The sequence below is a fragment of the Siphateles boraxobius genome, unplaced genomic scaffold (assembly GCF_051911475.1).
Source record: "Siphateles boraxobius isolate OS27281-9 unplaced genomic scaffold, OSU_SipBor_1 31, whole genome shotgun sequence".
NCBI classification, from domain to species: Eukaryota; Metazoa; Chordata; class Actinopteri; order Cypriniformes; family Leuciscidae; genus Siphateles; species Siphateles boraxobius.
Window position 1 is genome coordinate 10404177 of NW_027508931.1, and position 14744 is coordinate 10418920.

Here is a 14744-nt window from a genome sequence, read left to right on the forward strand (position 1 = left end):
CGTCTTTTGTCTTTTAAAACGGAAATAAAGAATTTTGCGCTTTCTTGCCTCTGTTTGAAGTGGATAGGCAACCTTGAAGCTGCCATGCTTTGTCTCATGGTGCCGTCTTATGTTAAATTCTTTGCAAACAGCGACAACTTCTTTGCAAATCAGACACACCGGCTTTGCATTTTTGAAATCCGGTAAAATCAACGCAAAACTCTCTTTCCATTTCTCTAAAGACTCTATTTCCGTCGTCAACTTTCCTCTTAAGACCTTTGGACAAAGACATTTTATCCCAGCTACCTCTTAGCTAACTTTCAGTCTGCACGCTAATTACTTGTAGGCCTACGTAACAACACATACAAGTTACCTCGATTACGATTATTGAACGATTATTTTAATTTTTTTTCTTTCTCATATGTCACTGGCAAGGCTTATACTGTAAATATGTTCACGGTTATTTTTTTTGTAATGAAAGGGTGCATAATCCTATCTTTGTGATTCTAAAATAAGGAAACACACAGATAGCTTTTTAATGCTTATTTATTAAATATTTCAAACAATTGAATCAAACAAAGCGTACAATGCTTGAAATAAAAACGTCTTATAAAAAAGTCATTAAGTTTTAATGTAAAAAGAAAGTTTCCTAAAAATGTAGAAAATAGTTATTTTTGTAAACAAAATAAATTATTGTAAATATTGCCATGTTAAAAGTAAAATATAACTTGTGTAAAACTAAAAAACTAATCCTTTTCATATTGTGTAGCATTTGTAAATGCTTGTGTTATCTGCTTTGTGGAGTGGAGGCACTTACTGCTGACCATTTGTCAGTCTCTCTCTTTTTTCGCGTGTTCCTTTGGTACAAGCGGCTCCTGTTGCTGAGTTGACTCAGTGTTTGAGTTCCCTTTCACACAGAGATTCCGGGTACACGGATAAAGTGACCCGGGATTTGACCCGGGTTTGTTTGACTTTGGTTCATTCACACTGCCAGTGATTTTCCGGAATCAGAGAGTGCGTTCACACACAACCCGTAAAGACACGTGACATGTCTCAGCGGCGTCTATAGTTTGCTTATGAGCTGCGATTTCTCTCTCTCTCTCTCTCTCTCTCTCTCGCTTGTGCATTTTTTTTCTCTGAATCGATCATAAACGAGCGCATTACGTAGCGTTTCACGCTGGCGAACGATCCCGGCTTAAGCGCCATCATTACGACACGGCTTTTGTTCACACAGCGCGCGTTCCGGGACTGAACACGGCAATGTTACTATTGGCGCTTTTCCACTGCATGGTACGGTACGGTTCGGTTTGGTACAGCACGTTTTGGCGCTTTTCCACTGCATGGTACGGTACGGCTCGGCTCGGTACGGCTCACTTGTGGCGCTTTTCCACTGCATGGTACGGTACGGCTAGCTTCGGCTCGCTTTAAATGGTACCACCTCTGTTGAGGTTCAAAGCGTACCATACCGATACTAAAATGTGACGTTGAAGCACTGAAGCACAGACAGAATCTTCACTACCAGCGTAATTGTATTTGAGAGACATCAAACCCGCTAAATAGCCAGTAACAGCCACCGCTGTAGCACCTGTTTTAAAACTACTTGCTTGACTTGCTTGAAGAAAAAAAACTTCCAAAAAAGAAATGGCTGAATCGTGGTCAGTGGATGAGAAGCGCAGACGTTCCTCTTGTTGGTTGACGAGGCGCGGATAAACTATAACGATCAGTCATAATCCCACCCACTTTGAAGCGGTATTAACTGCAGTGGAAAAGCAACCGAGCTAAACTGAGCCGTGCCGCTCCGAGCCGAGTCGTACCACGCAGTGGAAAAGCGAGGCGAGCCGAACCGTGCCGCGCCGACCCGAACCGTACTGAGCCGTACCTGTAGAAAAGGGCCATATGTCCCCAACCCGGCATCGATCACGGGTCATGTTTGCGTTCACACAGAAGGTGTTTGTTCTGGCAATTTCCCGGGATCAACGCGCTGTGTGAAAGGGGCTCATGTTGCTTCAATGTCGCAAACTGGATGGGGTGGAGTTACGTGACTAGACACGTGGTAATATGTTTTAAGGGGAAAGTACATTAACACACAGTGGGCGGAAATATTAATAGGATTAAAAAAACGGAATAACCGATATGGTAAAATGACGTCGGTTATAGGCTCTGAATTTCGGTTTCGATTATTTTTCGATTAATCATCCAGCCCTAGTACCATGTGATGAGGTGGGTGACATGGAATTAAAGGCCCCGTGTTGAAAAGAAGCCAATCACTGATAAAATATTGTAAGCTACAAATTTATTATTCACAACATTGAAATGGGAAGTGAGACAGAGGTCATTAAGAGTATTTAATTTGTATCCATAGGCCTACTCCGTGTAGCTGGTCCACCATCTACTGGCTAAAAAAAATATTTGCCCGTGGCCAAAGTTACTTGCCGACCCCTGGTCTATAGCTTTGTGTGAGTAACAGTCTGAGGTCTTAATTCACTAATAATCTTTAAAATTGTGTACATTTTTGCATGAACTTTAACCTTTCTTGACCCACAGGAAATCTGATTCGTTACCTTGAATTTGTTCGTTTTTTTTTACAATATAAAAGACATAGAGACATTATGTGTTTTATGTTGTAATTTTCTCACCCGTGCGTGTTTTAAAAGACTCTGCTGTCATGTTCCTCCTCATGTTTTGCCTGAATATGCAGTTTGCTGATTCACAGCAGGTTTTCTATTAGAGGACTGTGATCCTGAGTGCAGCTGTAATGTAGATGTGCAGATGTTTTAGCAGCTCACAGTTATTATTACAGCAGTTCACACTCAAGCACAGTCTGTATTCTTCCACTTAACAGTTTCAGCAAACATGGCTATAACTGAACGATGTTAGAGAGAACTAAGATTGTGATATTAACAGCGCTTTAAGGCTAATCCATGCTGTGTTTTTTTTTTTTTTTTGCAGTTTCGCTACAAGAGACGAGTGTACACACAGACCCACCTGGATGAAAAACAGCTGTCGAAACTTCACACTAAGGTAAGAGCTTTAGCCTATTCTTTTTACCTACAATGCACCTGGCTGATCTGCTTTCACTATAGCCACATTTTATTTTAATTTATTTTTTAAGTTCAGTGGCTATTAAAGTTCCTCTATGTCATTATTCGGTGTGATGGACTGTCCATCTGTCCAGGGTGATTTTTCCCTGCCTCTGGCCTAAGAAACTGGGATAGGCTCCAGCCATATGACCCTAGAAGTTTGTGTGAATGATGAATGAATGTCATTGTTCAGGTCTAAATTCAAGTGATGTCACATGGTACCTGTTACTTTTCTCAACACTGGACCCAACATTGATTACTTGATGTGGATTTGTATAATTTTATAGGGTTCTTCAGTGATAAATCATTCTAATTATTTGAATAAATATGCTTTTCAGCTGTGCCAGTGTCTCAAATTAGATATCCTATTTGCTGTCTTAACGACATATCGTAATTGCTGTAAAACGAGATGACAACCAGTGATGTTCTACTTGAAGCGGTTCACGTCCTTGGACTCGGAATTAGACATTTCTGTGGCAACACTATCAACTGCATAATAAATCTGCAGCAGTCAGGTGGTACAAGTCAGAGCTCTTTGAAAAATTGTAATTACAAATTTCTGACATGGTGTGACCACACCTACAATTCAGGTATAATAAATTAAAGTGATGTCACATCCCAAACAGCAAGATATTGTCGGCCCAGGTCCGGCCCACATCTGGGCCTTGTGGAATCCACGTGTACCAGATGTGGGCCGGATCTGGGCCGACACTATGTTGCTCTCTGGTATGGCACCCTTTTACTTTTCTCACAGGGCTGGGGATTACATGATGAGGATTTATATATATATATATATATATATATATATATATATATATGTTATGGAGATTGTTTCAGCAAATTTTATTTTGTTCTTCAGGGCGAAATCATTCTAATTAATAGATTTAAATAATGGTGCTTTTTAGTTGTACCACTGTTTCAAATTAAACATCTAGAGATGAAAGTTGCAACCCTATGGAAGATTCAGCTTTCTGAGCCGCCTAGCGCCTTCTAGAGGAAGTTTGTCTCGTAGAAAATGGTTTTTAGCTAGTCACAGCTGCCACCAAATGGTTCCTGGAATGCTCAAGGTGTTGAGGTGTCATTGAGCTGTTCAGATAGATGAAGATTATGATGATGATGATGATGATGATGATGATGATGACATTGATGATGGCAGTAATCATAAGTAACATGAACGTGTATGACATAACCGTAACCTCCTCTGCTCTTCACAGATCAACAACACTTCTCATAAACACACACTGTAATGCGCCGCAATTACCAGCCAGTCCAATCAACTCCCCTCTCATCATGTTAATGCTGCTGTTTTTGGCCCCTCTGGCCTCAATGAACGAGATCTCTTCTCATCTCTCTAAGAGAGTCAGAGTTATGGCCTAAATCAAAATGAGCCATTAGCGCAATAAATGAAAATCAATGTTGGCTTCGTACCAATTTCGGCATCATCATGTTGGTTTGAATCCTCTATTCCATCCAATTAGACGAGAGCCTTTCTTTAGATGACACCGATAATACCACACGGCTGACGGCGTCACCCTGAGTGACCGTATTACTGCACTGAATAAAATGAAAAAGTCATAATCAATGAATAATCCACATTAGTGCTTATTAAAGAGTTGGTTCACTGAGAAATTTGAATTCTGTCATCATTTGTTCACCGGTATTTCATTCTAATGATTTTCTTTCTTCAGTGGAACACAAGTGGACATTTTTAGCTGAATATTCATGCTGCTCTAATGCATATAAAGTAGATGTTGATTTATACTGAGGGCTGTAACTTGCATAGACATTGAGGGGACATATGCAGTGAATATTCAGATTAGTGCTCAAACAATATGACTTTTCCAATCCTTATAATTGTATCCTGAATATTTGTTTACATTGTTGCTGTCAAGCTCCAAAAATTACAAATAAGCATCATAAAAGTACCATTAAAAGAATTTAAGTTGTTATTCACTGATAATCTTTACCTTAAAGACCCCCTGTGGCGAAAATCTGTTGAGAGCCGTAATCATCTTAGAAACTGACATTGTTTCATTTGTTGTACTGACCTCTCCTGCGGGGATAACATACAGATGATCAAACAGCCACAAATGCACATGTGTGCACATGCTCTCAGATAAACACAAACTCACGCACATGTGAACTGTCAATTTGCGGCGCAGCCATGTGTGCAGTGGTGAGTGTTCAGGTCGAACATTAGCCTAGTTTTCAGTCATTCACTCTGTTTTTACTGAGCCGAGATGAAACATAATGCACTGTATGTGTTTAGTGGAGGCTGGAGGCCAAAGACGGTCATATGACAGACGGGAGAAAGACGTCTTTCTTTAACAGAGACAACAGATTCTCAGTCCTGAAGCAGCTGATGTTAATGTGGAACTGAGAAGTTATCATTGCATTAGTGCGCTCATAAAGATGCATGCAGCTCGAACCCGACCAACCCCATCACAGTCTCACCTGAGCTGAATTACAGGGCTGGCAGGACACACTGCAGGCCCAGCTGTTTGTTAGCAAGTTCTGCTCTCCAGAGTATGACAGGAGAGGAAGACAACTAGAGCGTGTAGACAACAGCTTCCACGTATACACACACTTTACATTGTATTTGCATTAAGATTGTAGGCTTTTGTTGTGTTATGTTTCAATATGGACACCATTATGAACATGTGTATTTGCCATGTCAGATAGACATCAATAGCCAGGTTTCCATCCAAGGATTTTTATTTATTTTTTTGTGGAAAAAGGTTTAGTGTTTCAAAATGTTTAGCGACCTAGCTGATTGAAGTGCCATTTAAGTGTCGACAATAAGTGTCGGTAAACTTCACCGTATAAATTCTATATCAGTACTTCAAATGTTGCAAAAATTAGTTTGGAAACACTTTTTGCCAATAAATAGGGCTTTAACGCAAATAATGTTGTGTCCCATGAAATAATTAGCCTAGCAGCTTCCGTGTTTGTTGTGTTGCTCCCGTTAAGGCACTGTTACTCTGTAATGTTTAAAGGTGTATTCAATATATTATATTCATATTATTAAATTTCATATACAATTATTTTATTACTGTTCAGAATATATGTTCAGAATAAGATCTTACCTCCCAAACATAATTCATCTTTATTTTTGTCTAATATATATTTTTCTTGATAACACATCTTAAAGCAGTGGTCTCAAACTCAATTCCTGGAGGGCCAGAGCTCTGCACAGTTTTGCTCCAACCCTAATCAAACACACCTGATCCAGCTAATGAAGGTCTTCGGGATTGCTAGAAACTTCCTTGCAGGTGTGAGTTTGAGCTGGTTGGAGCTAAACTGTGCAGAGCTGTGGCCCTCCAGGAATTGAGTTTGAGACCACTGTCTTAAAGGGATAGTTCACCCAAAAATTTAATTTCTGTCATTAATTTTTCACCCTCATGTCGTTCCAAGCCCGTAAGACCGTTCATCTTCGGAACACAAATTAAGATATTTTTGATTAAATCCGAGAGCTTTCAGAGATTTTGACCCCACTATAGACTGCAATGTCATAACCACTTTCAAGGTCTAGAAAGGTAGTAATCGTTAAAATATTCCATGTGACTACAGTGGAGTATTGCATGATGATCAAGTAGTATTGATCTAAATAATCTGTATAACAAAGTACAAAAAAAAAAACATGACACTTGGAAATTGTATCATGTATACAATTTAATAATATAATAAAGTTTTGTTTAAAAGGGATGAGGAAAAAATATAGCCTCTTGAAAATGACTGCAGCTCATCGAAAATTAAAATGGGGCATCTATCAAATGAAAGAAGGCTGTTGGAGTTTCCAGTGTTGACAAAAAGAAAGGTAAAATTGTTACGGAAGCAGACTCAAGAGATGGATAATGAATTTAACAGGAGTTTATTGACAACAATGAGTGGAGACAGAATGCAGGTAAGTGATATGAACAAAGATACTTTGGAGAGCAGTGTTCAGGCGATGAGTGGAATGGTTTATCTTACAGGTATGGGGACAGATCATGGGTGAGACGGATGACTGGAACGAAGAACATTGAAGACGCTGGAGATGGAGATGCTGGAGACAATGGAGATGGAGATGCCGGAGGACAGTGGAGACGCTGGAGTATAGTCGTTAGAGAATCAAGGTTAGCAATAACAGGGTAAGTAGTTCTCTTCGAATGAACGAGACCGGACAGTGAACTGAGGTGAAGAATGTGTCTTTATAGTGGTGGTGAGGATGGTAATGATGAGGTGCAGGTGTGTGTGATTAGAACTCAGGTGAGGGAGTGTGCTGTGATTGGCTGGTGTGAGAGCCTGGCTGATCAGTAACAGTACCCCCAACCCCTCCCACCACGCACCCCACCTTCAAATAATTGAGAATCGATCAATTATTACCAGGATGCATGTATAAACATCGGAGGCTGGGAGATCAGTCATGAAGTCCACTCCTAGGTGTGACCATGGCCGGTTGAGAACGGGCAGCAGCAGAAGTTTGCCAGATGGTAGGTGACGAGGACACTTGGCCATGGCGCAGTCTGTACATCCTTGGACGAACCTTCTCACATCCCTGGCCATGTAAGGCCACCAGAAGCAATCTTTTAGCAGCGAAAGGGATTTTATTGGCCCCTGCGTGGCCAGTACCCAAGTGAATCAGGGGTGTGAGTCATGCTCTGGTGACATACTGACCTCCGGGGGGAGAACCCGACGGAGTAACATCGGAGGCATTGGAGGAGGTGATGGAATCTTCAGACCATTGGATAGGACCACTTATCTATATAGAATGACTGGATAGTTCATGACGTCTATCTATGACGTCTATCTATGACGTTTATACTACGTCATAAAGAGGGGAAGTTCATCATGTCCTCATATCGTGAGGCAGCAGAGACTGAAACCTGCGCGAGTGTCACGCATGCTTCTGTGTGTGTGTGTGTGGTAAATTAAACTGCGCATCTGCGCCATTCATTCATTGCGCCAAGTTTTTTGCTGTTTAATATTCACAGACACTAGTATAATGCATCGTGGTATATGCTACATTGGCTAAAGTGCTCCTAGTAAAAAAGTTAGTCTGGAGCCTCGATCGCGCTTAGATAAACACTGAAGCGATTAAAAGCAGCTATTAGTGGGTACCGAGAATATAAGTTAACCGGTACTGCAGAAATGCTGGTATCGTCCCATTTTCAAAATTTCAGTACCGACTTGGTAACTTAACTTACCGAAGTAACATTACCGGTTCTTTTGACAACACTAGTAGAAGAATTAAGTTACTCTTGCCTCGGAGAAAACAACACAGGAATAGCGACAATTGTACATATAAATTACTACTGATAGGGCTTGAATTACAACCTGTGGGCAGTTTTTCTACATTCTTTTGTGAACGTCGTTTTACACTTGTATGCTGCACAGCGAGTCATCTTAAAAGTACCATCGAAGCTACCAAAATCTGTATAACGGCCGTTGGAGCCCTCTGCCGGTAGGGAATCGTAAGATGGCCGTCGAACACTTCCGGTGGCTTCACTGCCTGATGGGAGTTTAGAACGTCATGAGCTATCCAGTCATTCTATATAGATCAGTGGATAGGACTCACGATAATTTCACTTGGGATGATGGATTCAGGCTCTTTGCTGACCTCTTCTGGAGCAAACAGATGGGAAAGAGTGTCAGCTTTCACATTCTTAGAGCCTGGACGATAGGAAATGAAAAAGTTAAATCAGGTAAAGAATAAGGCCCAACGTGCCTGGCGGGGGTTAAGTCTCTTAGCTTCCTTTAGATACTGCAGGTACTTGTGGTCAGTTATAACAGTGAAGGAGTGTTGAGGACCCTCCAACCAATGCCTCCATTCTTCCAAGGCCAGCTTGATGGCGAGGAGTTCTCTATTGCCGATATTGTAATTATTATCCACCAGGCTGAGTTAGGTGCATGGATGGAGTTTGGCTGAGGTCCCCTGCTGCTGAGATAGCACCGCTCCTACCCCATTGATGGAGATATCCACTTCCAGGATTAATGGTTTCTCTGGGGCTGGGTTGACGAGGAGCAGTGCACTGGTGAATTTCTCCTTTAGATGTTGAAAGGCTTTGTTGGCCGATGGTGACCAGGACAGAGACTTGGGCTTATTTTTTAGGAGGCTGGTGAGAGGATTGGTGATGGAGCTGTAGCAGTGGATGAACCGTCGGGAGAAATTGGCAAAGCCAAGAAATGCTGGAGTTCTTTGACTGTGTATGGTGTGGGCCAGTTCTTGATGGTTTCCACCTTCCCCTCGTCCATTTGGATACCCGTGTCACTGATGTGATAATCAAGGAACTGCACTGAAGGTTGGTGGAAGGAGCATTTCTCAGCCTTGAGGAACAGGTTGAATTCCCTCAGGCGTCCCTCCGCAACGTGGTGGCGATGGTCGGCCATGCTCTGGGAGTAGATGAGTATGTCATCTATGTGGACGAGGACAAATCAATTGAGATACTCCCGGGGCACCTCATGGATGAAGCCCTGGAATATGGAGTGGGCGTTTACCAGACCATACGGCATGACGAGATACTCGTAGTGTCGAGTAGGGGTCACAAAGGAGGTCCTCCACTCGTCCCCCTCACGTATTCCGGATGAGGTTGTACGCGCTGCGGAGGTCCAACATGTTGAACACCTTGGCTCCACGTAGGTGTTCTAGTGCAGCTGGGACGAGGGGAAGAGGATAGCGGAATTTGATGGTTATCTTGTTCAGGGAGCGGTAATCAATACAAGGCGCAAGTCTCCATCCTTCTTGGCCACGAAGAAGAAACTTGAAGCAGCAGGCGACGTAGAAGGGTGGATGTAACCTTGTTGGAGGGCCTCTTCTACATTCTCCTCCATGGTCTTCTGTTCGGGAAGTGATAAGGGATACATTTTTCTGTGGGGCACTGGTTCACCCGGCATCAGGTCGATGGCGCAGTCCCATGGCCAATGTGGAGGCAGCAGAGAGAGCTCTTTTATGGCAGAAGATGTCACTGAAGAGGGCATAGCAGGTTGGGATGCCAACTGCTTCTCGACGGGGCTCTCAATTGAGGTGGAGTTCACAGGCAGCACCTCGGCCAGAGCTGGAGCAGGACGAGGGCTTTGAGGGAAGCTAATCGGGAAAGCACTTCCTGCCCCACTTCAGGACTTCACCAGTTCTTCAGGAGATGATGGGATCATGCTGCACAAGCCATGGGTGCCCTAAGATCACCTCAGCGGTGGAATTCTCCAGAACCAGGAGGTGGATGGACTCTACGTGGAGTCAGCCGACCCGTAGCTCGATGGTACCAGTGCTGTAGCGAACATGCTTGCGGCACAGTGATCGCCCAGTCACCGACTGGATCTGGTAGACTGTCTGGGTAGCGGTCGTCGGGAGGTGGAGTTGGCGGCAGAAGCTTCCGGAGATGAAATTCCCGGCTGACCGAGAGTTAAGGAGGGCGTGAACTGGGAGAGATACATTATCAGCACTAAGAGTCACAGTGGTGGTGAGTGGTTTTGAATTTGTGATGGGGTTCTGCCGGTAGGTAGTGATGAGCGAGCACTCATTCCAACCGCATTCCAATTTGTTCAAAATTCAGGTAAAACTTTGATGAAAGGTTTTGATCCACTTCAAATGTTGACTAATGTATATATTTATAAACAAAAGAAACATCCTTTCACTTTCAACAGCTTTTATTTCCAGCAAATTTCTTAATATGTGTAGGCCTACACTTGTATGAACATAACATGCTTCAACAACTGAGACCACAACAAACACGTTTCACAGACTTTTTTGACAAACAGAAATGGAGTAATGAGTCCCTGAACAGAGCGGGTGTCAATATCAAAACAGCAGTCAGTATCTGGTCTGGCCATCAGATGCTTTAAGTGCTACACTGAATAAGAATCACAAGCTGAAATGTAGTAAAATACATGATGAATTCATCTTCCAGAATCTGGCAGTAAGTTTTGGCAGTTCATTTTATGTCCATCTCTGCAAAACGGACTTCGGGTAGGAGATGGACTAAAAAGGAATTCCCAAAGTATTGTGCCAGATTCTGGAAGATTAATTCTTCAAACAGTGGTACAAGAGGATATGCTGCTGGTCCTTCAAGAGTCGGTCTCAATCTGTCTGTCTATAAAGCCTATTAAAAACAGTCTTCATGTATTTTACTACACTTCAGCTTTTGATTCTTATTAAGTGGGGGTCATTTTTTAGGATTCTTTACCTAACCTAAGTCTCTTAGATCCTGACAACTTGCACTTCTGTAGGCTACAGGTAGGTTGCAGTTCTGGAAAATGGTGGCGCTGGAGACTAAAGGGGTCCTGATGGTTTCGCACTTAATTCTTCACCTTAATTCTTTTGCAGTTAACATGTGTCTTTTCTTCTCCACCTGTTTTTGTCTGACCCTGCTGACCCAATGAGCATTTCACTGTCTAATGGTCATGCCTTAACTGCAAAAACTTTTTGGCTTATTTTATCTGTAAAAGAAAACGTGCCTGATCATTATGCACACCTGAATATAAGGCATTGTTTCCCCCCTGCCTTCATGAACAATTATATATCACTTCTTAATGATTAAATACAAAATGAATAGTAGTTATTAAGATTAATGGTTTGGAATTGGTAAAATGTGATCAGAAAATCAACTTGCCTTATATTTCTGCACGCACTTATTTCTGCACGCAACGTATGGTCACATGTGGTTTGGCTTTGACTTAATAGGTCATGACTTTCCTATTAAAGACAAAAGTAAAAAACAATTATTTAGCTTAATCTGGTTAATGCACAATATTTAAAAATGAATGCCATTATTGTGTAATACATCAGTAAATGTTGGAATTAACCTTAGCCAAGCTTAATACGTGATGAAAAAATGTTTAGCGTTACCTTTTGTAAACTACTGCAGTTAGCTGTTACACAATACAACATTCAAGTATACAGTATTATATAATGTGTTACTCACTGCATTTGTCAAGTGACTAGACAGCTAGAAAACAAACGTTAACTCCTACTTAATTACAGCCCACAGAACATTAAGGAAAAAAACGGAAATAAAAACTTGCCATTTTTTCACTACACATGCATCAAAATGCTGTGTGCATATGTAAACAATAACAAACCCACAGTGCTAGCTTAAATTATGCTGCTTCATACTAAAACAGTTAACGTAAAGAAATACAAATAATCCAAATTTTTAAAAAGTATTTTACTTACCAGAATTGAAATGTGTGCTGTATATTGCTAACCTTAGTTGCTTAGTATCCAGCCTTCTCGCTTCACTGCTGCAATCCAGGCGTGTTTTTCGGAAATCTAAACACTTTAATTTCCAAAAGAAGGTTAGTTTCGGGCCAGAGGGAGGACCCAACTACCGAGCAACAAGGAGCTAATTTTAATTTTGATATTTTAAATAGCAGGATTAAATAAATGATCGCAATCCCACTGTACATCAAGCGCATCCCGCCATTGTTTTGAATGAGCTCGACAAATAACCGGAAACGTCAGAGGAACAAAGACGTCACTTCCTTAAACCGGCGAAAGGCTGTTGAAATGGTCTATATCTGTCTATGTGTGTGTGTGCGCTTGCACTACACACTTTTTTAAGTGAATAGTAAATGTGGCATGTTTGACCTCTGCCTCACCTTTCTGCGATTCAACCTCTCAATCTCTCTCTATACATCAATCCCTCATTCCTGATCTCCAGTCATCTTCCCTTCGGCATCCACCTTCCTCCCCTCCTGCCACACCTGAGGAAGCTCATTACTGACAGTCAACCTCCAGTGCAGAACACCTCTCTGACTCCCTCCATCAGACAGGCAGACAGACAGAGAGAGAGTATAAAAGCAGCTAAAAGGATTCAGCCAGTGTGAGAATTGTGTATATTTGTGAAAAATATATTTTGAATATTGTGTTTGTCCTCTTAGTTCAACAGAAGACCATGTATCTTACTACTTTTGTGTGTGTGTGTGTGTGTGTGTGTGTGTGTGTGTGTGTGTGTGTGTGTGTGTGTGTGTTTGTGTGTGTGTGTGTGTGTGTGTGTGTGTGTGTGTGTGTGTGTGTGTGTGTGTGTGTGTGTGTGTGTGTGTGTGTGTGTGTGTGTGTGTGTGTGTGTGTGTGTGTGTGTGTGTGTGTGTGTGTGTGTGTGTGTGTGTGTGTGTGTGTGTGTGTGTGTGTGTGTGTGTGTGTGTGTGTGTGTGTGTGTGTGTGTGTTTTCTGAACCAGTGGTTCTCAACTGGTGGATTGTGGGGTCTGCAAACTGAAGAGAGAATCTAATGCAAAATGCATATAATTACCTGTTAGTGTTAAACTAACCATATCATTGCGCATTGTTAGGATAACAAAATAAATAGTCCTATCACCTTCTAAATGGATGGTAAAAACACAGGCAGACCTTGGTTTTCCAATTCATGTTTTCCATAGGGATTTTAAAAAAGTCTTCATTATAGACTTCGATAAACAGTGATCCAAACTAACCAGGTGGTGAATCACAACGTTTTGTGTGACCACAAAATTCTTGTGATGTTTTAGATACCAAAAATGTCATATCATATTCATTCTCTGTCATAGTGTTGTAAAAATGTTTGAATGTTGTTGGGCCTATTCAGTTCTTAGAAATGTTAGTACAATTTAGTGTTTGTTTTTAAGGGCATTTTTGTTTGCTTTAGTATGATACTTTGTTGTAAACCAGTATGGAATCAATCTGCTCTGTTTGAGTTATAATTATTAACATTGGATGCCTGTCAATTCATGTACTGATTCAAGTGGTATTTCTCTAAAATGTATGTGTCTGATGGTTGGATGCAGTTTTTGACTCTCCTTATTGATTAATTTTCATGTCAGAATGAAGCTGCACCAGGCAGTCAGAAGATTTGCATACAATGAGAAACGTAGCTTTCATTACAGGATTCAACAGAATAGATGAGGTTGTGAAACGACAGACATTTCTATCTAGGCAGGATTAGATTTCTCAGAGGATGCCTGAGTTAACCGCAAAAAGAAGGTAATTTGTTATTTACACAGACGTGTTCGATTCAAACAGAATTTAAATGACAAGATATGTCTGTGAAAAACAAAGTAACTAACTTGAGGAAACTAGACTTGTTTTAAGATATAGTTTGTTTCAGTAGTGTCCCGTGCACACTACTGTGCACACTGACCCTGTATGACTTCATTATATTAGTACATTTTGTTACCACTGCAGTGGTCTGGACTAGTGTGTCTGGCATGCTTCGTTATTTGAATGGCAAATATCTATTAGTGATTTCTTTCTTTCTTTCTTTCTTTCTTTCTTTCTTTCTTTCTTTCTTTCTTTCTTTCTTTCTTTCTTTCTTTCTTTCTTCCTTCCTTCTAAATAATGTAGGCCTAGTTATATTACATATTTCACTGCAGCATTGGTTCTCAACCAGAGGGCCATGATGGGTTCAAATGATTTAAATCAACATTAATACAGTTCATATGAATGATTATAAATATTATTATTATTAATATTATGTCTGTGTTTGTTTGAAATGATATTATCCATTGACAATTCTGTCGGTAGAGCATATAAATTACTTGCTGGGAAGGAAACCCATTTTGGTAATAGACCAATAATCTCGAAATGGCCAAATATCATCCAATTTTAGCGCCTAGAATGTGTTTGCTAAAGTCATTTGGTCATATTCAGTCATGTTATTCGGTCATGAGCCATTGATAAGGAGGATTTCGGACAGGCTGGTTTAGATGTGCTTTTGAAAATTCAATTTCTAACCGAA

The 14744-nt window shown here is 41.1% G+C and overlaps 1 protein-coding gene across 20 annotated transcripts in view; it reads left to right on the forward strand.

The window, feature by feature from the left end:
- Nucleotides 1–14744, forward strand: part of shank3a (SH3 and multiple ankyrin repeat domains 3a) — a 290014-nt gene that overhangs the window by 80376 nt on the left and 194894 nt on the right. For 19 of the 20 annotated variants that reach the window (XR_013186070.1, XR_013186071.1, XR_013186073.1 and 16 more), the window contains exon 3: nt 2929–3000. Coding sequence is in view for 15 of the 20 variants with exons in the window: in XM_077193711.1 (XP_077049826.1) it covers nt 2929–3000 (72 nt within the window). In the remaining 5 variants the exon portion in view is untranslated. Of the gene's footprint in view, nt 1–2282; nt 2436–2928; nt 3001–14744 lie in introns of those variants that run through there. The other variant, XM_077193721.1, reaches the window with a different exon arrangement.